This window comes from Danio rerio, chromosome 20 (genome assembly GCF_052040795.2).
Source record: "Danio rerio strain M-AB ecotype USA chromosome 20, GRCz13ab, whole genome shotgun sequence".
Taxonomy (NCBI): domain Eukaryota; kingdom Metazoa; phylum Chordata; class Actinopteri; order Cypriniformes; family Danionidae; genus Danio; species Danio rerio.
Genome location: NC_141040.1, coordinates 43,510,001 through 43,536,971, shown reverse-complemented (window position 1 = coordinate 43,536,971; position 26,971 = coordinate 43,510,001). Strand labels below are relative to the sequence as shown.

Genomic DNA, 26,971 nt, shown 5'->3' with positions numbered 1-26,971 from the left:
GACTGCAGTTTTACTTACATATTGATGAAGGCTCAACTCCTGTAATCATTCGCCTTCTTCCAGTGCTGGAACGTCTGACCTCCATCCAAAAAGATATCTTTAAAGGCTGCAGACACATCTCTTCTATTTCACCACCTTACTATGAAGTGCACTTAAAAATGAATTATTCCTGCTCTGCTCTGCTTTTGCACTTCTCTGGAAATTTTTATGATAGCACAATTAATTTGCAATAATTTCACTCTTAGAATAATATTAAATCAATTATTATTAATTAATAAATTCATTATGCTGGCTGAAAATAAATGTTAAAATAATGAATAACTCATTCACTTATATGTAAAAAGTGGACACTATTGCGTACATCTGTTTGAAATATTAAAATCACCAAATCACATATCAGTGAACATCTGCTAATGTTTAAATTAAATATCAAAAGTGAAGTTTATTTATAAACTAACTTGGAGAGGATCACGTGTTTATGATTGACCGCTGCTGGTCCCGCATTAGCTACTGCATGATTCACCAATCGGGTGATTCCTAACTCCTTATAAATAACCAGAGCTCCTTACCTCAGTCATCTTCGGTTTGAAGAAAACCCCCTTCCACCCCTACTCATCCTTTCTTTTCCTCGATAGGGCGGCACAGCAGCCCAATGGTTAGCACTGTTGCCTCACAGCTAGAATGTCACTGGTCCAAGTCTCTCGAGGATCTTATGGGCTCAGGGCTTTCTCTCAAAACAGCATGCCAAACACGCTCTATAATCCATCATCAGCTAAGTGTGAACTCTTGAAATGTTTATAAAAAAGACAGATAAAAAAACAATAATATTCCAGGATCAGTTCTGTGGGTGAATATGCCTTGTTGAGGGTTTACCTAAATACAAATGTATAAGCGTGGCCTACTATGTTAGGTGTGCCACAGAATGTTTAATCAAATCTTTGCACTTTACATGTAAATCACACACTTCATCCGCGTTTGCTTACTGCACAGGCTGCAAAACATTTCCCCCTACTTCCATGCAATGGTTGGATTGTGAGGGCACAGGTGAGATGTAATTTTTCGAGAGACACTCAAATACATCACATGCACTGCGTATGCAATGTCTATAAGTCATGTAAAACAATAAATTGCAAACTGAAATAAATATAATTTAATTATATGGTTTGGAATTTGATGCTTTATTAGATTATTTAATTTTTTTGCTAGTATTTTGCGTTTAATTAAGAATATTACTGGGTCAAAAAATTTGAGACTTGTTGATTTTGTGTGGATTTAGCGATCGCGGAATCGCAAAAAGCTAAGGGGTCTGGTTAAGTGATTATGACATTAAAAAAGAGGCGTGGCACCCAACCCCACACCTAAACCCAACCGTCATTGGGGGATGAGCCAATCGTACAAATTCATTCAAATTAGACACTAATCAAAAAGTTACGAATTGCCATGAGATTTTGTTGGTAGATCTGCATTTGCATGTCTAGTTATTTATCTTATGAATTAAGTCATATTATTATTATTATTATTAATAATAATGGTAATAACTATGAAACAGGCTAATACCACAACCTGCCAATCTAGCTTAAAATAACAAAGTTTATTTAGTTTATAGAGTCTAACAAGAAAAAAATGAGTTCTGAAAATTAAAGGATGGTTAATAGTACATTTTATCATAGACGCCCAAAAAATGCTTCAATTTCTCTGTTAATGAGGCCTTTAACCTGTAAATAGTCACAAAATGATGACCATTCTGCATGAAAACACACTTTTGAACTCTGTGTTGAAGGTAATGAGTTATGTAAATACCTCATTACTTCAACTTAAATGGAGTAAGTTCACATGATTAGTTTCAAATTAGTTTTAAATGATTTGTAGCAATTTGTTTCCTCAAACAGTTTGAGTTGTTTTAACTTAATGGGTTTTACAGTACTCAGTTGGTTTGAGTACTCTTCATTTATTGGCTTTTACTGTGCTCTAATTGCTGTTTACTCAAATGGATTACGTTCACAGTACTCATTAGGATTAGTTTTTAAACTTTTCTTAAATACTTAAGAGTTACCTTAACTTTTTGGGGTTTTACAGTGTACAATGTGCACTGAAAAAAACGCTGGGGAATGAAGTAATAAAGTTAACTTCTTAGTTTTTACAAATGTAAGTGGATTGAACATAAAACAATTAAGTTGTCCCCTCCAAAAAAAACTCAAGAATTGTGTTGTTTAGCTCATTGTAAATGAGTCATTTGAACGAACAGCATTTTTTGAGAGCGTTGGAGAATTAGAAACAAAAGAGGAAGTTATTAAAATATTGTGCCATTTTTATTTTGTGTAAAAATCACACAGCTGCTAGTTCATTCTGCAGAGACACATCCATGCAGTTAAACATTTATGATCCCACAGCCATTATATAAGCAATTAAATAGAATATTTGCTGTTAGTCAGCAATTAATGCAAATTTACATATGAGATCAAAAGGTGTGTATAATACAATATACAACATACCCCTGATACAGTAAATCAGCCTGAACAGCAGGGAGAGAAAGGCTCACCTTGATTTAACATGGGGGGGACATTACTGTGAAAACCTGCACACCAGGAGATAAGGCTTTAAGGATGAGCAAAAGAAAACATGGACATCGGTCAAAACAAACGAATGAATGAGAGACACGCAGCAAAGTCTATGTAACAACACAAACGTCACACTAGCTCAGACATTACAGATACAAATCAAGTGGTTCATATCGGGAAGGGGGGGGGGTTGCTTCTTTACAAAATGAAATTGTGAATGACATGCAAAAAATTGTGACGTGTAAAGACAAACAAAACGACACCGGAGGGAAGAAAAGTGCAGTCACTGTTTCAGGTCTCATGTTTTTACGTACTGATGATGTCACAGAGTTGATGATGCAGGATTGAATCTGATGATGTACCGGATTTTGAGACCAAGAGAGGAAAGTCTGCCTTCCCGGGAAGAAAAAAAAACTGTACACGTTTGATTGTTTGTGTTTGTTAACAGAAGAAAAAGCTGTGTTTGATGCCATACACTGGTAACTGTTGTACTCCAACTCTCTTACATAAGTTGTGCCGTCCATTCGTATGGCAAGGTAGAGATATAAACAGACAGTTCAACCAAAAATAAAAATTCTGACATTTGCTTAAAGACCCAAATTTGTCAAAACCTCTATGACTTCAGTCACTTTTTGAAGAATACTGAAGCCAATCTTTTTACTACAATGAAAGTAAATGAGGGACTACAAACAAGAGAGGAATGAATGGATCATAAACTATAGAACTGTTAATATAAAATAGCTTTGTGCAAGGAAAAAAAGTTTAGTAGATAATATTGCTAATTTTTTTTTCATAGCAGCAGCACTGTCTGATTTGCAATGATTCAATGACTCACTTGATTTTGATTCAATGATTCTGATGATTCTGAAAAAAAGAATCAGCAATTTTGAAGTCAACATCAGCAGTTCACTGGATATCAAACAGCTTTGTGTGAGGAACAGACAATAAGTTTAGTAGTTATCATTGCTGTTTTGTCATAACAGATGCAGCACTGTCAGATTTCCAACCAATGATTCACTTGATTTTAATTCAATAATTCAGATGATTCTGAAAAAAAAATAAAATAAAATCAGCTATTTTGAATTCAACATCAGCAGTTCACTGGAGCAAAAGTTTCTTGCACAAAGCAATTTTATTTCAAAAGTAAAATTTAGATCACTTTTTGTTCCTTCCATTGCATTTGTGGAGCTTGCCAACATCAATCATTATAATTTTTTTCTTTACCTTAAAAATATTATCCAAAATAATAATAATAAATGTTTGTTATGACATAAGGACAAATAAAAGAATTATCATTTCAGATTGAACTCCACTTAAAGGGATGTTTGACCCCAAAAATTAAAATTTGCTCATTATTTGCTCACCCTTAAATGTTTCCAAACCCTCAGGAGTTTAATTATTCAGTTGAACACAAAAGAAGAGCCACTGGCTCCACTGGCATCTATAGTAGGAAATAAAATAGTATGCGAAAATATCTCGTTTTGTGTCCAACAGAAACTTAAACTGGGTTGAAGCGAAAGGATGATGAGTTAAATAAAAACAAAATAATTATTTCCGGGGTTGAACTATCCATTTAACAAGTGCCTGTCAGAACCGATTTTCCGAAGCATACTCCTAAAATAAAATGATCTCCCAAAGAAATGAGTTCTCCCCTTTATATGACCAGTGCATGGCCTAAAATGATTGTCTGAGCGCACACACGGGTGCCTCGAACATGGAAGAACGTGACAAGCTGCCCCGGGACTCTGGAGAACAGGAGGGGAAGAGGCTCCTTCATGTTAACCAGAATTACAGCCTGCTGCCGGCCATGACGTCAGGCTTCACAAGCTAAAGATAACTTGTGATTTCTGGAGCTTTACACATACAACCACTCAAACATTCTGTTTCATCAAAGTGCCATAATGGACAATGTTTCTGGACTCTGTTCCTCTGAATGGGCTGCACAAGACAGAACTGAATCTGGAGGAAGCAGCGATTTTAGTCTGTTCTCTCACAGTCTTACAGAGGAGCAGAGATGGGTGAAATGGACATCCTGCCAGAGGATCCAACAGACCACTCAAAAAAAACAACACAACAAACAAGTAAAAAGAAGGGAAAAAAATGGGGTGACCATTCTTTCATACACACAAACATTCAATCTGAAGCTTGCACACACTGGTTACAAATGCGAAAAAGGTCTAAGCTGTTCCAGTTGCACTTCAAGCGATATTCTTTCTTCTAGCAGGTCCTAAAAAAACAGGATTTAGGAAAATATGAATCATAAGACATTAAAATATTAAGTGTCTTTCAATGTGATGAGCTCCTTTCATTAGACACCTTAAAATACCTTCAGTTGTTGCTGTAATTCACTGTTGAGTCTGGCTAAAACCGTATTCGTTTCTTTGTTTCTTCTAATGGAAGCCTGAATGGCCTTTTTGTCTTTACCGAGAGACCTGTTTTTAAAGAGAGCATATAGGAGGCAGACGTTAATACACATGTAAATACAGTGAACAATGCTGGTTAAATCTCACAGCAAAAATTCCAGGATGTAGATATCCAAGCAGCATTTTTTTAAAGATTTGTTTTGTTTAATTGTGTAGCATAAAATATGCAAAATAAAACTTCAAAAAACAACACAAACTGCAACATGAAACAAAAATCTAAACATGAAAAACCAAAAAAAAAAAGCATAACAAAACTAAACATAAAACCAAACACAAAACAAAAAAACTAAATGAAACACGAAACAAAAAATACAAAACATGAAAAAAACTAAACAAAACATGAAACAAAAAAACTAAATGAAAAACAAGAAACAAAACTAAACACAAAACAAACCATAAAACTCCAAACAAATCATGAAACAAAATACAAAACAAAAAACATTAAATTAAAAACACTAAACAAAATATCCACAAAACATAAAACAAAAAATGCAAAACAAAACAAAACTAAACACAAAAACACAAAAATCACGAAACAAAACAGAACTAAATGAAAAACAATAAACGAAAGAAACACAAAACAGGAAACAAAAACATATGCAAAACTAAACATAAAACACATAACTCCAAACAAATCATGAAACAAAAAAAAAAAACACAAAACAAAATAAAACCAAATAGAAAACAAAGCACAAATTAAATCAAACCAAACCAAAACAGTGACGTTTACCGAGGAATTGAGGGCTGTGTTGCTAGAACAGTGGCTATGACGTTAGACTTTTGAGGAAGGTCGTCCACATCTGGTCTGAGCTCATCTTCTGACTTCAGTCTTCGACGGACGGGTTTAGGAGGCGGGGCCAATGGAGTGGATACTTTGGCCTATAAATAACACACATTCAGGAATTACAAAGTGAAGCACTATTATTAATATGAACTGTGGTGCACAGAGACTGCCTTACAGAGTTGACAGTGGTTGCATTTCGTTCTTCGGCTTGAACGTCGTTCTTTGCTGTTCTCATCGTCCCGGCAGCTTCCGGCAATCTTTCTGCCTGTATATGTAGAGTTATTTTTGGAGAGAAATGAACACTTTACCACTTTCATTCGCCAAAGATGCATTAATATTATCAAAAGCAACAGCGAAGACTTACATTGTTAGGAAAAACCATGTTGATCCTTTGAACTTGATTATATAAAGTATATCACAAAACAAAATAGTTTTATAAAGCATACGATTTTTCTGAACAAACAAAATAATGGTTTGCAATAAAAAAAACACAGTTCTTTCCCTAACTGCTAAAAATTCAGCTTTGACATCACAAACATAAATTGTTCAAATAAATTAAAATAGAAAAACTGTTATATTTAATAACAATTTCACAATATTAAACTTTTGTATTGGGTATATAATCATAAAAATAAAGCCACTAAAATACTGATGATCAATATCAATATAATTAATTAGGATTCTTTATACCTTAATTAAATATAATAGCAATTTTAAATATTTAGATAGATAACTATATTTTATACATATTTCATTTTAATATATATAAATAATATAAATCATTTACATTTATTACAATTATGTAATTCAGTGCTTTTCACAGGTCTGAAATATACTTGTGGTGGTAGCCTGATTGAAACACCTTTTACCCACAACACAAATGGTCAACTACATGCGACAAACAAAAAAAATAATGTAATTTTTAACTATATTTTGTGTTTATTATGACACTGTTAAACACCTTTTCTTTACAATGGGTTAAAGTTATTTAAAAAGGCTGTTGAAATGAAATAAATCCACTATTTCTCTTACTTTTATGTTATTTAGGAGCCATGTGCACCCACAGACAGGTAAAGGCTGCTCTCTCTCTCTCTAAAGTTGCTTTACTGGCATGACATAGTACAGTATTGACAAAGCATTTTAGATATGTATAAAGTGTGTAATAAATTAACATCATTAAATTATTAAAATATACTGAAAATTAGAAATAAACAACAGAAAAAAGAAATAAATATAGACATTACTCCTAAAAATGACAATAATTACAAGAATAAAAAGTGAAGATTATTTAAATTAGTTGATTGGTAATTTCTTATTGTGTACAAATATTTTTCAGCCAGTATATTTTGTTCTGTCCTAGTATATAGTAAAGTTTATCTTGGTCGTTTCAAAAATGATTAATTATTTAAATAAATCTTTTGCGAAAAGATGAAAAGCAAAAACGCAAACGAATAATGGCAATGTTAGAAAGCGAAAACCCGAATCCCAAACATTTTAGAAGATTCAAAAACAACAGTCGGATTGTGTGAGTATTGACTGTTCTCGCGCACACAGAAACAGCAGTAGGAAACGTGCAGAGCGAGAGAAGATTTTCTACTGGTTAATCGATCATGAATGTTTAGCTTTCTTGGACGGATACAATAAAGTGTAAAGTTGGATTTATACTTTCGCCTGGTGCCGCATCGCGCATCTCTGCAGACTGCGTGCGCACCTCGCGAAACGGACGAGGCTTTTATACTCGCCGCGTTCACTGTTGTGATATTTTTTAAAAGAAAAAAAGAAATCCGTAAAGACAGACGGATACACAGATAAGTTGAAAGTTTCCTGAACTACGTCAAATCATTAATATCATTCAGAATTTTTAAGCTAATTATTTTTATTGTTTTTATAAATTATTTTAATGATTATAGGGATTTTTATAACAATTCAAGATTTTTTAAATCAAACATTGATGCATCACTTGCTTTTGTTCGTATCTTGGACAGTTTTACCTATTAAAGTTTAATAAAATATTAATGGCAACAGAACATGAGTTGCTCTACAAAAATATTTTTTATTATGACAAGAATAAAAGCAAAACAAAAGAGCACACTTGCTAAAAAAATACAGATGTTTTTTTTTTTTTTAGATTTAGCCTGCTCCACAATTTATACATTACTGTCAGGCTAGTTTCTGTCCTCAATCATGCTAAAAAGGCAATAATGGTCCAACATGACCGTTATTATCAATAAGAGAACGGGTATCAGTATTTTGTAAGTCGATAACTTCAAAAATTCCTTTCCAGTTATCAAAGAAGTAATCTGTTCCTTAAATATAGTTTTGTAACTATTAAATTACTTTAAATTCACAATTGTATATATACATCAGTGTAAAAATACATGACTGGATTTCTTTAACTAGATTTTAAAGAAATTCACTCATCATTTACTCATCCTTGACTTACCTTTTTTTGTTCAGCAAGAAGCAAAACTCAAACTGGTTTTGAACGAATCAAAGGTGAGTAAACAATGACATAATTTTTGGGTGAACTCAGACCCATTTCTTTAATACATATTCATGTTTAGGCAAAACAATTAGCTGTTAATTTTACTCCACAAAAATAGAGCTTTAAACAAAATAAATGGCTCCATTCGTACCTGTCCACCGTCAGATGGATTCTCCCCATCATCTGCTGGCTGGTCCACAGCAAAAGCCTTGAACTGGCTAAAGTCAGCAAAGTTGGGCTGTTCTGGCATTTGCTGGGGCGACGTGCTGGTGTGTGCTGGAAGACCATCTCCCTCTACCGAACGATGACCATGTGGCACTGATGTCTGAAGATTTGAAAATCAGATATTTAATTATCCTTCTGAAAAAAAAAAGCTTAAGAGATGACAGCAGTTTAATCCTCTTTGCTGAGCTCTGGACTGTACCTGTGTGGGCAGTGGTCGTGGAGGCACTGCTGGAGGAAAGGCCACTACTCCTGCCTGCTGGGAACCTGCTGGAGAAGTGGAAGCAAAAAGAACTTCAGCTTTTTTTTAACAACAACCCGTCATAAAAGGAAGCTGTGATTTACCTGATAAGTGTTTGTGTGCATTAGGGGTGTAACCATACACGTATTTGTTTCAGAACACGTTTTTCTGTTCAGAATGCAGCTGTACAATAAAGTGTTTGGTCTTGGGTTGTGCAGCCTTTATTCTTCATGAAAATATTGTAATTGTTGTTTAAAACACGTTTAAAACTTAACAATGCAACGGTAAAGAATACCAAGTAGTGCAATTTATGAGCACTGAATGCAGCTATTATGAATTCAAAACTAATCTGGTACCGCTGCTACTGAATGGTGGTGTTAAGTTACACGAGTGTGTTGTAAAGTACAGCCGTGTGCTCTTGATTATGGCTCCTTGTGTATCAATAAAGCAAAGTATAACTATTTTCGTTAACCAAATATGACAAGCTAAAAGCTTCTTAAAATAAATAGACACTTTCTTAGACTTGGACTTAAACACTATCACACTTAAAAAAAAAACAAACAAACAAAAAGTAAAACACATGATGTGATTTAGCATCCCAGCCATACCGAAATAAACACAGCACATAGAAACAAGGGATGGTCTGACCGATCAGCCGATCATCACATTTAAATTCTCGATTGGTACTTGCCAATCTGGGCGATCTCATGAACCGATCGCAGGGCTTTGTATATGAGTTTACAAGCAGATGAAGACACATGTGCGCTCCCGTATAATATGCATAGCCGAGAGCAGCCACAATACGTGAGAAGGTGAATGATTCGTGGGGCTTGAGCAATCGATGCGTTCGTTTCACAATTGCTAAAATACATACAGATGCGGTGTGACCTGTTTACACAGTCTATTGGTGCGACTCGCATGAGTGATTATTTCTTTGTTGTAAGTGCAAACATTGTATTTCCAGTGTTTTGAGCTGCTGTGACACGAGCAGAGCGATCGCATCTATCTAGTGTCTCATCCAACCTTAATGACTTCTCCCAGAAGCTCTGAGAGTCTCCCACATATTTATACTGGCACAGGGATCCCTTAAAATTAGTTACAATACCCAGAAATCATGGCGAAGACAGTGAATGAGCAAAAGAACAGATCACGAAAGTGATGTTCTAAGCTTTATATACAACAGAAACCACTCTGAAACCAAGCGTGTGTGGGTATGTGTGAGATAGAACATCTATATATATATACCTGCAGGGACAGCAGCGAAGTTTCTGTTCATGTCTAGAGAGGAGGAGCGTGAGTGAGAGGCGTGTGGGCGGGGTGGAGGAGGAGGCGGAGCCACAACCTTCAGTCCTTCTGGAGACGTGCCAGAGTGAGACCTGTGATGTCATGAACTGTGAGTACTTGTAGGCTTGCAATGACACACCAAATGTTTAAACCAAAGTCAGAAATCGCAACTTCAATTCCTTTCAAATCTAATCCTGAGGCACAACAGCACAATGATGAGCAAAGATCAAAGTCGGAAGATCAAAAATAAAATACCTTTGCCTGTTCACAGCGCTGGAAATTGGCTCTTGATCGGATGTAAACGAATCTGAGCTGCTATATCCATCTCCTGTAAGAATGAAGGGTAATGGCTCAGTTTAAATTACAGGAGAGGATTTCCTGTCAGTCGACTGAAGGCCTGAATATAGTCCAGACATACTTACCGACAGCGGTACCAGGAAACTTAATAGCTGCTGCTAGCTTAGTCTCATCAGACAGTTCTGGGGGTTTTGTCATCAATGGACTTGTTGGATGTGTGTGATCTGTTGAAACAAATGCAAATAATCAAAATACTTCAATAACCAATTTACGTATTAATTAATATTAATAAAATAACATATTATTTATTTATATTAAAGGTTTAGTTCATCCAAACATTTGGTTACTAATTACTCCCCCTTATGTTATTCTAATCCTGAGACCTTTGTTTATCATCCAAACATAAATTAAGATATTTGAGATGAAATCTGGGAGCTCTCTCATCATGCATTGACAGCATCCCAAGATGTTCAAAGTCCAGACAAGGAATCAAAAACATGATCAAAAAGTTCCACATGACTTCAGTGGTTCAGTTCCAAGAACACTTTTGTGTGCCAAAAAAGCTGTAGAAACATCTTTGTCTTCAGTGTCAGATGCTACATTTACACAGTTTGAGAGGTCGGTGCCTTGCTCAAGGGAATCACCTCAGCCGTAGTATTGAGGTGGATATTATTATTCATTCTCCCTACCAACAATCCTTGCTGGTACCGGGACTCGAACCTGCCACCTTTGGATTCCAAGACAAACTTTCTAACCATTAGGCCACAGCTATTAGCAAAATGAAGCTTTAAAAAGAAGATATAGGTGAGTCATATTTACTAGGGGGGTTTTAGGGCCCAAAAGTGTTCTTGGAGCTTCGTGTCATTACAATTGAACCATTGCAGTCACATGGAATGTTTTGACAATGTTTTTGGTTTCTTTTCTGGAATTTGAACATCTGGCTATGGAGGATGAAGGAGCTCTTGGATTTTATCTGAAATATCATAATTTGTGTTCTATAAAAGAACAAAATTCTCAGAGGTGTGAAAAGACATGAGGGTGAGTAATTAATAACCCCTACAATAAAGTTTAATTTATTATTACTTAATTATTATTATTATTACTCTGAAAAGTACATTCCAGTAACCAACAGGATTATATTACAGTCACAACATATTCAAAATAAACCAATATTTTATTTTGATTATCCTGTAATGAAGACTTTTCATCACAGTTGTATATGATATGATGATATATCTGTGTATATGATATGACAACAGTTTCTCCTCAGTTAAAGGGATAGTTCACACAAAAGTGAAAATTGTAAAAATTTACTGACCCTTGACCCTAACTTTTTTTTTTCTTCTGAACACAAAAGAAGATATTTTGAAGGAAGTCGGAAACCTGCAGACATTGACATTCATAGTAAGAAAAAACTAAAACTAAGGATGTCGTTATACGTTTCCAAAATTCTTCAAAATATTATCTTTTGTATTTAACAGAACAACAACTGATTTGGAACAAGCACAGGATGAGATGACAGGATGACAGGATTTTCATGTTTGGGTGAACTATCCCTTTAAAAAGGTGTTTGATATTTAATTGTTCAGGTCTGTAAAGAGACAACAGAAGAAAACACTATTACATGTGCAAATGAAAACATGACATTTTCTATGAGATACATACATCTCACATTTCACAGACAACAGTACATATCAGTTCAATTAGTTGTGCATTCCGATACTCTGATTTTAACATGATTAAGACAATACTCTGATTACTCTGTCTACCATGTAAACAGCGATATTTGATTACCATAATCCGACTAAAGTTATAATCGAGCTAAACAGAAATCAAACTAAGAAATGGAGTATTCCTATTTTAGTCACATTATTGAAGTGCAGTACAGACATGTAAACACCTTTATCAAACTATTACCCTTTTGTAGAACTTTTTGCGACAGGAAGCACACACAGCAGTTCAGGGATTTGACGACAAAGAATTGAGAATAACTTCAAGTAAGAGAGCACATTTTTGATGCAGGCGGGAAACAATGCTGAGAATTCAAAAATTCAAAATTCAAAATGAAACGCCCAAAATCACATATGGTGCAATGATGAACATGAACTGTTGCGGTGTAAAATGATGGAGGAAACTAGTATTGAATGGTGACGTAATGACAGTAATCAAACTATGTACTTTAAAGTGTAAAACATTCAAAAATCAACTTATGTAAACACTTTAATCCTACTATTGTCTTATAATTTGATGACTGATGTCTACTTTTACATAGACATTAGTAATCTAATTATAATAATAATTCTATATGAATAATGTGACTAAAATAAAAATGGGTTGTTTTCACATGACGTCATTGTAGGAAGTGATCCTTCTACAAAAGAATCACTATCAGAACATCAAAATGTTTCTGTTTTATGTTGTTTGTAACTGTTTAAATTGGCCAAAATAAGTAATGCTGAACAGCGTTTATGGACTTCCAAAAGTTTTTGCTCATAAGCGAGAAAGTTCAAGTAACTGGCTGGAAAATGGAAGAAAAGGTGGCAGGTAATAAACACCTTTTTAATACATCCATGTGTACAAACTTGTTTTGAACACGATCATTTGTTTGACAGCACCAATAAAGATTAAATACAGGCCTAGCTATGTGCATTATATGTTAATGTGTCATATAAAAATCATACAAACACCACCACACTTACACATAATAATTAATTTATCCTGCCATGTAATCACTGCAATGAAATTTCCATATTGTTTTGCAATAAGCCAAGTCTTTACTGTCTGCGGAATAAACAACGGCAATGTGAACATCGAGATGCATAGCAGTGGTGAATGTTTGCTGATGGCAAGTTCATCGAAAGGACAAAAAAGAAATGCAAAACTAGACTGTTTTTATTTTGGAGCACTTTTTCCCACTTACTAGAATAAATAAATAATAATGTAGACTATGTGTCCACATTTTTGTATGCTTTCATCTGTTATTTCTATTTCTGATGTCTGGAAGATATCCGCATGGGGGGAAAAAAACTATAGTAATTTATAATAAACATGTTTTTGAACCACACAGAAAAGTGCATGATGTGTAAAACTCTTTGATATAGTTATAACATAGTAAACTGTTCAACTTTAATAATTACTGTAACATTAGTTTAAAATGTGAGCATTGTGATGGTGTGTAATTATAGCGTAGAAAACTGAAGCCTACTGAGTTTATTACTACAGTTGGGTTGTACCACAGCAACAATATAATTACTACAACAGTTTAATTCAAGTAATAATCAATAATATGCTTCCAAACTCTATTTACTAAAGTACTTTTTCATGTAACATAGCTTACACAGCATATTCCGCATTTAATACATCTTAATTCAGTAGAAAGCTCGACCCTCTTCATGATATAATGATCTCGCCCTACTTATGTGGTTATTTTATATATATATAATATATATATATATATATATATATATATATATATATATAGGGTTAGGGTATCTTCTTTACAATATGATATATATAGCAAAAATATAGATTTACCTCTATGTCTCCCATTCAGTTTTTTACTTCCTGCCCTCCATCTGAATTTTGTGCGTCACCAGAGCCATGTGATTGCAAACAACCTAAACTCCCCACATGTCTTAATTCGATTTCTGTTTAGTCCCCTTATGACTTTAGTCGGGTTAAGGTAATCAAAAATCAATGTTTACATTGTAAGCATGGTTTACATGGACTCTTAATTAGAGTATTGTCTTAATCATATTAAAATCTGAATATCGGTGTCCTTCAGTGTTAATCGCAATGACTGCTTTCATTTTCATGTCTCATCGGAATTCTCTGTAAAAACACACATATATGAACGCACCACTTCCAGTTCTCTTGAGCTCCATCTCTTGCATGTGGATCTTGCTGGGCGTCATACGGATGGGCACAGGGTGAACTATTGCTGTATCCTGCAAAACAAGCACATCAACTGCTGCTGTCATCCAATCACTTCAGTCACAAACAAGAACATGGAAAACTACACAAACATGGAATCACATCAAAACACTTCAGTCAAAGGACAGCCAGCAGAGTCATCACTCACTTGGATTACATGATAAAGTATGAAAGAAAGAGCGTGAAAAGAATTATCGGTCAGCTCAGCAAGCAAAAGAAAAAAAAAATAAAAATCACTTGATGATGGCACTGCGGCTGTGAATTTATTCTGAGGACATGCGCTCTCAGAGAGAATTTACAGAGTACCAGGGTTAATGAACATCATTAATCATGAAAGAGCACTGAGTGATTGACTTACAGGGTCAGCTGGTGCAATGTTAGAATCAAATTGGGTCAGAGTTTGTGAGCTTGAGGAGCGTTCGCTAAAAGTCTCCCACTGCTGGAGAGACAGAGCAGAAACATGTCAGCAAGGTGGAGCCAGTCCACTCCTAACACAAGCACAAAGAGGACATAATACAACAACAGTGTGTCCTCGCTCCCCGTGATTCATCCTGCATTGTACTGCTGCATGCGTCCACAGAGAAACTATTGTTTTCTTAATGGCCTAATAGGCTGGGAGGGAGAATGGCGCAATTTTTATTTCCCTATTTTAATAGATAAAGGCTGCTGGCATCAGAAGTGAAACACCCAATTATTAGCATCTCTATATCCAGATAGTACAGACCTGGTTAAATGAGAAGTGTGTAACTAGCATTGTCAAAAGTCAATTTGTCTACCATTGGGTCAACCAAAAGTTTATTCCTGCTCTATACTCCACTGTCATTGGTTGAGCCAATACTGCTGTGTCAAACTAAAAACTATAGAAATAGTACCACCAGTTTTGTTGCTTGACTTGAACACTAGGTAAAATAACATTTATATTTAAAAGCTAGTTGCAATGGAAATAATGGAAATTCTGGGTAAAGTACAAAACTAAAAAATGTTCATGCAATTAAAATTTGTTGAGCCGACAATTCCCATAATTCTGATAAATAGCCCAAACTGTCTGTCATCAAATGTAGATTAGTACATCTGCGCACCCCTTTACGCAAATCTGTCACTGGCGCGTGCACGTGGTTGTGCGTTCACGTGCACACTAGAAAGTAACAGCAGTAAAAACAAATGCTAAATCAAAACCTTTTAAACTTCTGAATCAATATTATAGTTACTTTTGCACGCCGGAGGAAGGTAGGATGACACCATGGCTGAAGTATTTCTTTTAGACAGGTAATGTTATGTTTTAAAATTATTTTAGTCAGGCAAAACTGATGTAGATTTTGTGTTGTTCAGCCACTGAAATCTCCCGAAGAAAGATTGATGTGACTATTTTCAATTGTATAAGGTATCTTTTACAGCATCGATAATGTCGATTTTTATTTAGTTTAAAGTTAAAATACTTTAATAAACATCTAAAACAATAATTACAGCTACAAATAAGAGACTTATTGAAAGTAATGATTAAACATCAATACCTAACTGTCCCCAAACCTATTTTTGCATTATTTAACATTATTTAACATAACATAATTATTAGTTTCAACTACTAACAAGCCTATAATAAATTACAAGATACAAAATTATAATTATCAAATAACTATGATATAATGTCATGTTTATGGCTTAGCACATAACAAATTTATAAACGTTTCAGACTTCCATTTCAACATCAGAGAGTGGCATGGGAAATTAGGGCTGCACAATAAATCGTTTGAGCATCGATATTGCAATGTGTGATTTGCAATGTTAAGTTATGAATATATATGACCAGAATCCACAGGTCAAAACATATGAGATTTGTGAAGACACTGCAGAACTGAACCACAATAGAGTGAAAGTTTATCATCTGAATGTACTTAAGGCCTATGTGAACATTAAGAGTTCTCTTAAAAGCATTTTGATGCAAATGTATTAAAACATTATTTAAAAAACTTGTCATTTTTATAGCTTAGTATATTATAAATGTATTAACTATGAGAAAAAATAAATAAATCAGCATAATTATGACAAGTTATTTTGATCAATTTTAATAAATTTGATCGTCACCCTCTGTTAAAATGGAAGTCTGAGAAGTTTGTAAATATTAGAGTGTTCATCATAATTGAGTACACTCTATTTTGAAAATTAATATTGTTATCCATTTCTCAGTGAATATATGCAATGTATTTTGGTGCATTTAAACTGAAGAGATTTATTAAACAGATATATTTATTAAAATAATACTTTAGTCACAGAGAATCTTTAGAAATGGAAAGATAACACATTTAAATGTATGCAAAATATTGCAAAACAAATGACAAACTACAACATTTCAACAAAATTGTATATATTTTTTGTTTCTCTTGATTTTTAAAATTTGTATTTAATATTTTTCCCTAAAAAATAAATTTGGGTTACAAATTTTTGAACGATTATTGTAAGTTATTTTGTTAGATTAGCTACAGATTTGGCTTCAATACTGACTAAACTAATGTATATGTAATATGTTGTCATACTTTTTGCCTTTTTATGTAATATTAAACATTGCTCACAAATGTGTAAACACAAAAAGTCTTATTTTTGACAAAAATGGACTTTTCAATATTTAGTAAATCTGTTTAGAAAAAAATGTAGCATGTCACAAACTTAAACACCATCTTTCAATTATGACTTTTAATCTTACAAGTATGATTTTATCTAACTGATAACTGACTTTTAACCCTCCTTAAATAGCAGAAATGTGCATTAATAGAAATTTGCTTATCTTTTATCAATGTTTTAACTTTCTCCTTTTACAAAACGCCTTTATGCTGACATAACCTTGAAAAATAGCGTGCTCATGCTGCATTAAAATGATACAAACCATACGCTGCCTTTGTTTCACACTAAATCCATAGTTTATCATACATACAGTACATAGTGACTTATATCAAACATAATCCCAGAGCTTAATCGAAGAATTCTAAAATTTACTAAAACAATGTAACTTCGGTAAAACTCTTGACTATAAATCCGTCATTACAAGGAAGCATTTATTGCCACACAAATGTTACCGAGAATGTTACATGTGAGGAGATGAAAAGAAGCACCTCTTTCTCCCACCCAGAAGAGTATTAGTTTCATTTTCTAGTGAAGACAAAAGGCAGATAGAACCACAAACAACATCAACAGAATAATAGGGGACATCAAGTACTCTAAAGTCCAAACCTCATTGCTCTGGTTGAGCTCAGGCCAATTCTGGTTGAGGGAAGGCATGGAAGGAGATTTATTTGGAGTGACCTCGACAGGGGAAGCAGAGAAGCCCACCTCAGGAGCAGGTTCTGGAACTCCTGAAACACACAGAATAATGATACTGATAAGACTATAGACTAGCACAAAAGGTCATGAATGTCATAAAGATTTACAAGGATGCTCAGGTCCCAAGGATATATTGTATGTCTCAATTTAATATGTGAAACTGTTGCTAAGATACAAGCTCACTTCCTGCAAAGCTGTACTTATATTATTAGAATTAAATGCTAGATTGTTCTCTGACCACAACAGAACTCTAATGCAGAATTGTGAGACAATAACAACATATTATGTTAAATATAGGTCTATGAGAAGCAAAATTTTAAACAAACTGCATCTTTACATCAGTCTAGTAATGTAATGTATTTTTTATTTATTGCCATGTCAGCAACCAAGGCTATTTTCATGGCAGGAATCTTTCAACAATAAATATACAAGTTAAAACAAACAAAATAAAACAAATTAAATAAGATTTTTTGTGTTAATACATGATAAAAATTCAAAAAAATTTTCTGGATTCTTAAAAGAGTTTCATAAAAAAGTCTTCTGGAATCAGTAAAAGCAGGACAGTCCAGTAAAATGTGTTTTACAGTAAGAGGAGTTTTGCAGGAAAAACATTGAGTGGGGTCTTCATCTTTAAGTAAAAAGGCGTGAGTCAATCTCGTATGCCCAATACGACATCTGGTAAAAAATCGATTGTTAAAATATCTTAAAATTCTGTGTGAAATTTCAGGTTGGATTTCATGTAATTTATTGTTTTCTAATGCATTCCATTCCTTTTGCCACTTGTTTAAAATGTAAGGGTTTATAAAAGGTTTCCTCTCTGACGGAGGGATTTGGCATTTGTTCACTACTTGCTTCAAAGCATCTTTAGCAGCTGCATCAGCTCGCTCATTGCCTGAAAGTCCGACATGTCCTGGAACCCAGCAGAAAATGATGTGATAAAATTGATTTTGTAGTTGGTGAACTTTAGTTAAAATATTATCAATCAAAGGATGATCATTCGTTGAAGATTCCATAACTTGGAGGCATGATTTAGAGTCTGTAAAAATTATAGATTTCTTTTGTTGGGTATTTTCTATAAACTCCAATGCTAAAAGTAAAGCACGGGCTTCAGCTGTAAATATGGAGCATTCTTTAGGCAGACTGATTCCATAATGTTGTTGACCAGTTACCATTGCTGCTGCTACGCCATTTTCCACCTTTTTACATCAGTCTAGACATTGTTTTCTATTTAGTGTTTGCAAGAGACTTCAACTTAAATTTCCAATTTTGATTATTGTGATAATAATAATAACTGCATCAAAATTAGGTCTTGCTCCTCTTAATACAGCACATATTAGACTTAGCAGATTTGTTCTGGGTTGTCCTTTTTATACACATCATATATTTTACAATGATCTACTCCAGTGGCTATCTTTCTTTCACAGACATATTCACTGACTTCAATTTGTATTTAAATGTATTAATTTGAAGTATCCTTATAATTTACGACAATGTCTGTATTTTTTCCCTTAAATTATCAAGTTAGACATTCGGTTCAGACTAATTAAAATGTTTTCTTTTTTTTTATCTATTGGTAAAAGAGCTTTTATGTTTAATGGTCTTTTATGTTTGCTGGCCGTGTGGAAGGAGGTGACCTTCTCTCCCTCCAGGACATCTACACCAGAAAATCATCAGCGACTCCAGCCACTGAAGCCATGGACTTTTTTTTCTGCTACCCTCAGGCGAACAGTTCCGCAGCATCCGGTCACACACCAGCCGACTGAAGAAAAGCTTCTTTCCACAGACTATCAGGCTGATGAACACTTAACACACCTCCACAAACTCTTTCCATTCCCCTCACTGCATAGCATCTAGATGCACTTTAACCAATCCTTACAATATTGCTTACAATAATTTTCCACTAACAGTCAGACTGTGTTCACCTACTCTTTGTCTTCTACATATTACTGTCAACATTGCTAATTGTATATTGTTTTGTTTTTTGGGAGTATGTTGTTTTATGCACTGTCATTGTCGGTATTTTGCACTATGGTTGTATTTTGCACTTGTCTGTATATCTGGAGCCAGCACCTAAGCTTTCCACTCTTCATAGTACACGTGCTGCTGACGATGCAACAATGAAGGTGATTTGATTTGAATGCATTGGAATTATTTACCTGCTAACATTCGATCCATTGTATAATATAAGGTGTTTAAGCAAACTTTGCTGTCATATTTTATTTTGGACTGTACTTGTTTTTCCTGAAGATGTGGTGATTTGATTACCTGAACTGTACATCTTTTTGTACTATGTGTGTATGTATGCTACTTCCCCTTTTATTAATGTTTGTTGTTGTTTTATGGATGTGATGTAACTTATGTTTTGTTTGTGTCTTCTTGTGTTATTATGCGATTGCGATTAATTGTGGGACCCCCTTGAAAATGAGATGGTACATCAAGTGGTTTATAACAATAACAATAATATAATTCCTTACATTTGTATAGCACTTTTCTAGACACTCAAAGAGCTTTACACATTGGGGGGAATCTCCTCATCCACCGCCATTGTGTAGCATGCGCCTGGATGACGTGACGGCAGCCATATTGCGCCAGACCGCACACCAGCTGATTGGTGGAGAGGAGACACAGTGATGAAGCTAATTATGATATGGGGACGGTTAGGAAGCCATGATGGACGGAGGCCAGTGGGCAAATTTGGCCAGGACGCCAGGGTTAAACCCCTACTCTTTTCCGAAGAACATCCAGGAGGTTTCACAACCAGCGAGAGTCGGGACATCGGTTTAACATCTCATCCTAAAGACAGCGCTCACTGAAGCAGTATAGAATTCCCTTCACAATACTGGGGCGTTAGAACCCACACAAACTGCAGGTTGAGTGCCCCCTGCTGGCCTCACGAATACCACTTCCCTAAAGAATAAATACATAGTACATTTCACTACAAGCCAAAACATAGGTGAAGTAGGGTGAACGCTTAGGAAGATATTTATCACTTTTAGAAATCCTGAAGTGGGACTGTCTGGAAGAAAATGTTATTTAAAATGAAAGTTACAAAACAGGAGAGAAAACCCACACTATACACTAAAACACTGAAATGGTTGGTAAATGTTTTGTCTCACTTTAAATATTTTACGCTCACCAAGGCTACATTTATTATTACAGTAAATTCAGTAAAAAAATACTATTTTAAATAACCGTTTTTAAAGGGATAGTTCACCCAAAAATAAAAATTCTGTCATCAATTTACTCACCTTTTAGTTGTTTCCAACCTTTATGAGTTTCATTCTTCTGATGAACACAAAAGATAATATTTTGAAGAAAACTGAAAACCTGTAACCATCGACTACCATTGTATTTGTTTTTCCTTCTATGGAAGTTGATAGAGACAGATTTTATGATTTGTGTTAAACAGAATAAAGCAACTAATAAATGTTTGGCACCACTTGAAAGAGAAAATAATGAGTAAATATAGTTTTTTTTGCATCATAACAGTGTTAATAAATAATTAAATGTAATTCATTTTTGTGATGGCAGTCTTCATTGTAGAAATAATTCTAATGTGCTAATTTAAGTAACATTTCGTCTCTTGTGAAAAGAACGAATGATTTCTTCATACCTTTCTGTGCACCTGTGTCACTTTAAGCAAATCACATTCAGAAAATAGGTTTAACCAGCCCCCTGAATGTAGCTCTGCGAAAGGTTTTGAAATAACCAGGCTGTTTATTGCTCAATTTGAAGCTGTGGTGTGCGTGAGGCTTTTCTGCTTACCCGCTGAGTCATCCAAGTCAATAAGCTTTGGCATTAGGCTCTCGGGGAGCTTTTCAGGAAGGTCATAACCATTTTTCCTTGCGACCACAAGATGAAATGCAGCACAGAACTCATCCAGGGTCAGTGCACCATCTTTATCGAAATCTGATAGCTCCCTGCAAGGTACAGCAGTTCAGTCGATACAGATAAGACAAATATATGTATAAGGTATAAAAAAGCACACTGGAATAATATAGTGTTATACAGTAACTTGCTTTTTTCAAGCAACAATAACAAATGGCTATGATTAATAACTGATGTCGTTATTTAGTAGGTCTTTTTTACACATCTGTTTTTGACAATCCAAACCAATGTATCTCATGTCAAAGTACTTACCAAATGTGAGACAGTTCTAGAATAGGCAGTTTTGACTTTGTAAAGAATTCTTTTGCGGCAGAGCCTGAATAAAATAGGATGAACATATTTTAGGCCGGTAAGTTTAATTGTGTAAACCACAGAGAGAATGTTATTGTTTAAAACTGGGTCTCACTAACCTGGGATTAAACCAGTTAGATCTGCTTGAATGGTCTTGAACTGGTTTATGTAATACTGTCTTTGCTCATCTGTGATTTTCCAGGGGTCGTCGTAACCACTGGTCTGTCTTTGGATTTCATTTGTGGTCATTGCAGATGGCACAGTCCGTACTGTTGAGCTCTCCGTCTAGAGCAGAAGAGGGGAAAAATAATTATATACATACACACAAAAACACACACTCACACATGTATGCATACATACAGTTGATTTTTTTTCTTTTTTAAATATTTCCCAAATAATGTTTAAAAGAGCAAGGACATTTTCACAGTATGTCTGATAAAATTGTTTCTTCTGGAGAAAGTCTTATTTGTTTTATTTCAGCTAAAATAAAAGCAGTTTAAAAAAAATAAATAAATAAAAAACATTTTAAGGTTATTTACCCTATCTTGCCTAATTTACCAAATTAACATAGTTAAGCCTTTAAATGTCACTTTAAGCTGTATAGAAGTGTCTTGAAAAATATCTAGTCAAATATTATTTCCTGTCATCATGGCAAAGATAAAAGAAATCCGTCATTGGAGATGAATTATTAAAACTATTATATTTAGAAATATGTTGAAAAAAATCTTCTCTCCGTGAAACAAAAATTGGGGAAAAAAATAAACTGGGGGCTAATAATTCAAGGGGGTTTAATAACTCTGACTTTAACTGTATATGCATATATGTATGCAACAGTATATTTGAAATATACTTGCGGTGGTAGCCGACTTGAAACACACCATTTACTCACATCACATAAATAGTTAACCATAAGCAATAAACACAACATAATTAAATTTTTAACAATAATTTTGTTTATTATACAGTTTCTTTTCGATGGGTTATAGAAAAAAAAAAGACATTCACAATTTCTTTTTTATGCCATTCAGGAGCCATGTGCACCCACTGACAGGTAAAATCTGCTTCTCTCTCACTTTCAAGTTCAAAGCAAACTTGAATGCCAAGGCATTTTAGGTAAGTATATAAAATAGCCCATGTAAAATATTAACAACATCAAATTAGTGAAATAATCAGCAAATTAGAAATAAATGACAGAAAAAGGAATAAAAATAGACAATATATCCTAAAATGATCATAATTACAAGATTAATACTTGTAGATTATTTAACTAAGGCAAATGCGTTGATTAACCATTACTAATGGTGTACATAAATTTTGCAGCCAGTTTAGACCATTAATTTAGTCCTCTTCGAGTATATAGTAAAGTTTTTCTGAGTTTTTAGATTTAAAAAATTAAGTATTTAATGTTTCTCTCGCTCGTGACAGTTGCGAAGCCAAGTGAAATTAGGTATGTAAAAGTAAGTAAAAAGGTAATGCAAAAACGCATACGAGCAAAAGTTGAATCCTAAACATTTTTTGATTTAGATTTAGATTTTTTTGATTTTTTGATTTAGACTCACCTCTGTGAGTCTGCAGAGCACGTGAGATTGTCTCTGAGAGTGCTGACAGGTCTCACGCACACAGAACGAAATGGGTAAACAAGAGATTCTCCACTACTTAATCGATCGCGAATGTTAGGTTATTGGGAGGATACAAAAGAAAAAGTAAAGAATGTTATTAAAAAATGTGTCACTAAATATGCTTGGGCTGCCGATAATATACCTGGGCAGCCCCAATAGTAAAGTCTATGAGTGGGAAGCACTGTACATAAATACATACATACATAGATGCATAGATGCATAGATACATACATACATACATACATACATACATAGTAAACCCACTTTAAAATGAATTAAAATGTATAATTTTGGAGCATTTAAAAGCATTTTATCAAACAGTTATATCCAATAATATAAGAGCTTCTGTTTGTGTGTGTGTGTTTAAGAATAACTAAAATTTATTAAACAATTTTAAATGTTTTTTTTATATATATATATATATACTATTCAATCTGATGAATATGAGAATTTTAATTGTAAAAGTCTGTCAATCATTCTTTCCTACTTTTTAATCAGTAGTATAAATAGTGGCACAGCATTCATGCAATGCCTTCAGCTATTCAGTTGTATGCCAGAGTATAATGTTAAAAAAAAAATGGTGACACATTTAAGACAGTTAAAATAACAAATCAGAGGATCCCAGGTCTTGATAAACAGCATAAACTACTTATTTGAATGATAATTAGCATCCATTTGGGCTTCGACAAATATTTACAACAATCCCCCTTGTGTTGGTGTGCATACTACAGTAAACATCTGTTCTGTCAGAAAACCCTCGCAAACAGCAGGCTAGTGCTGACAGACTTTATTTTATAAACTACAAAAATACTCATGGAGGCTAATGCTGCATTACCTGAGCTGAGGGAGGATGCATTGGAAGTGTGCTGGAGGGAGGCGTGTCTGTAAAGCTGACCCAACTTTCCTGGACTGGAGGAGGTGAATGAGCCGACCACATCCCGTCACCTGGAACTGGTCCTGAGGGAAGACAGGAAAAGAAAAAGAGGAAGGAAAGGTAAAATATTTTAAAAAGGATAAATATAATAGATATTTAGCAAAAATCTAATAAACGAAGTTATATTACATCGTCACATAACTTACCACAACGTACCATAAAATAACATAAGGTAATGAGAAGTAACATAACATAACACAACGTAACATAAGGTAACCCAAAGTAACAAAGTAACGCATCATAACATATGGTAACGCAACATAACATAAGGTAATGCACCGTAACATACGGTAACGCAACATAGCATAAGGTAACGCACCGTAATAATAGGTAACGCACCATAACATAAGGTAATCCAACGCAACACATGGCAACGTAGTGGTAAAAAAAACATACCATAACGTATCATAGGATAACATGACACAAGGTAACGTGACGTAACAAAGAAAACGCAACATAACATAATGCAACGTATCATGACAAAACATAACACAACGTAACGCATCAAAACACAAGGTAAGGTAACATAACAAAGTATCGCACCGTAACATAAGGTAACCCAACGCAACACAAGGCAATATAATTGTCACATAACATATCATAACGTACCATAGGATAACATAACACAATGTAGCAGTGTAATGCAATGTAACGTAACGCAATGTAACATTAAATAATGCTACGTAACGTAAGGTAATGCAACATAAAATAAGATAACACAACGTCACATAAGGTAACCGAACGTAACATTAGGAACCACAACATGACAATACACGATGTAACGCAACATAATAACATCTTGTAACATAACGTAACGCATCATGACAAAATGTTAATTAAATGCACTAATTTAGTTAATTATAGCAAAATACACATTTATTAGATATAACATTAATATTTTTCTCAATAATGCCCATACTCTAATCTGCTTAATACATTGCACATTTCATACAGATGATTGGTTACAAACATCATGCCGGACAAGTTACTGCCTAGAGAATAGTTATTGGTTGCTAAAATTCAATATATGGGGCAAAAATTCCTCAATGAATGAACTGAAAGAATGCACTTGTTTGAACTAATCTTCAAAATATTCGTGTGTATTAAATTAAATGCGAATTTAAAACATTTTTTTCAAAAGCTTCTTTATTAGTGGCCATTTGATGCTTTTTGTATTTAAGACACGAATGATTTGCAACTTTTTAGGGGGTAATTTATGCAGAATTTTGCAACTACATATTGCTATTGACTGGCATTCCTAAATATAATTTAATATGACATACTTAACATGATATGATAAAGCTATTTCAGTAAGAAAACTTTTTTTGTTACTTAAATATCTATCATTAACCAACGAGTACCTGGCTGTGCTTCTCTAAAATGTGGCCAAACAACTCCTGGCACAGAGGGCTGTCTGTCCACGTTTCCACCACTGGCCTGTCGCTTGTGCTTCCTCCAGGCAAGGGGTGAAGTCGGAGGGGACTGGTGTGGAGACACTACAGGAGATGTGGTGTCCGGCTGGAGTCAGAGAAAACTAAATTATTACTTAGTAACATCTACAACCAACAGATGCATTGGAAAAGCAGAACTAGTAGTCAGTTAAAAGATCCAGACAGTACACTTTATACAGACTCTTTAGAGCAAGTTAGAGTGAACGCTCCTTTCATTAGAATCTATTGTTTCTCAGAAAAAACTAAAAATTACCTACAGCATGAAATATAAAAAAACAAAACACACTAAATGCCATTCATTCATTTTCTTTTTGATTAAGTTTCTTTATTAATCTGGGGTCGCCACAGCGGAATGAACCGCCAACTTATCCAGCATTCGTTTTACACAGCGGATGCCCTTCCAGCTGCAACCCATCATTGGGAAATAAATGCCATTCAGATCTGTGATCATTTATTCTTTCATGCTTTTTAATAAGCACAGGGGTCCACTCTTCGTGCCTCTCTAAAATGATCCAAAATAATTAGGCAAATCCTGGATCTTTTAATCTTGATAACTGATCTCTGCCTAAGTTGGTTCTTCAAACAAGTTTGTGAATCAAATTAAGATGTCTGGATAAACTGATCTAAGATTGCTGCGTGTGTATTGAAGTACATATCTATTGATAAGTTTTATTTATATATTTTTTAAACTTACATATTGTTTTAAATATTTATTTTCCCAAGTGTATATAACGACTATTGTAAGAAAATATCAGAATTCAGTACAAACTTTTAGTGTTAACTTTGCTTTAAATGACCAGATCTATTCCTGTTTATATAAAATAACCCTGCTCCCGAGCAGGTTTGAGCTACCATAACTGTTTCTAACAAATTGATATATAATTGCTATATAATTTATATTACTATTGTAATATAGTTCTATACATGTATATATATTTATATATATTAAATAATAATTATAAATAATAATTATAAATAATTATTTTAAGTTTCAATGTCCAGAAATCACAATTGGAAACAAAATGAACCAAGGATTGAACCAAGACTAAAATTTTCATTTAATAATTCATAGAAGCTATCATTCAAATTATTTTAGTGTAAAGCTGCACAATTAAACATTAAAAGATTATGATCACAATTTAAACTGTCACAACATAAATGATAAATTATAATGATTTGCATATGTAAATTAATTCTTCTAAACACTGCATCAAATCTGCATTAGATACAGAGAGATTCAGTTTTTACA

At 34.1% G+C, this 26,971-nt stretch overlaps 1 protein-coding gene across 8 annotated transcripts in view; it reads right to left on the bottom strand.

Moving 5' to 3' along the window:
* Window positions 1-2,290: 2,290 nt before the first annotated feature.
* Window positions 2,291-26,971, bottom strand: part of reps1 (RALBP1 associated Eps domain containing 1) — a 36,445-nt gene continuing 11,764 nt past the window's right edge. Inside the window, exons 4-21 of one of the 8 annotated variants that reach the window (XR_015517819.1) lie at window positions 25,633-25,789; window positions 24,173-24,294; window positions 21,838-22,003; window positions 21,680-21,743; window positions 21,305-21,459; window positions 17,450-17,571; window positions 14,586-14,666; window positions 14,154-14,241; window positions 10,420-10,518; window positions 10,253-10,325; window positions 9,959-10,089; window positions 8,675-8,742; window positions 8,402-8,575; window positions 5,941-6,030; window positions 5,712-5,860; window positions 4,885-4,990; window positions 3,661-4,785; window positions 2,291-3,467 (exon numbers count right to left, since the gene is read on the bottom strand). Coding sequence is in view for 4 of the 8 variants with exons in the window: in XM_087297472.1 (XP_087153598.1) it covers window positions 4,717-4,785; window positions 4,885-4,990; window positions 5,712-5,860; window positions 5,941-6,030; window positions 8,402-8,575; window positions 8,675-8,742; window positions 9,959-10,089; window positions 10,253-10,325; window positions 10,420-10,518; window positions 14,154-14,241; window positions 14,586-14,666; window positions 17,450-17,571; window positions 21,305-21,459; window positions 21,680-21,743; window positions 21,838-22,003; window positions 24,173-24,294; window positions 25,633-25,789 (1,914 nt within the window). In the remaining 4 variants the exon portion in view is untranslated. 8 annotated transcript variants of the gene reach the window in all.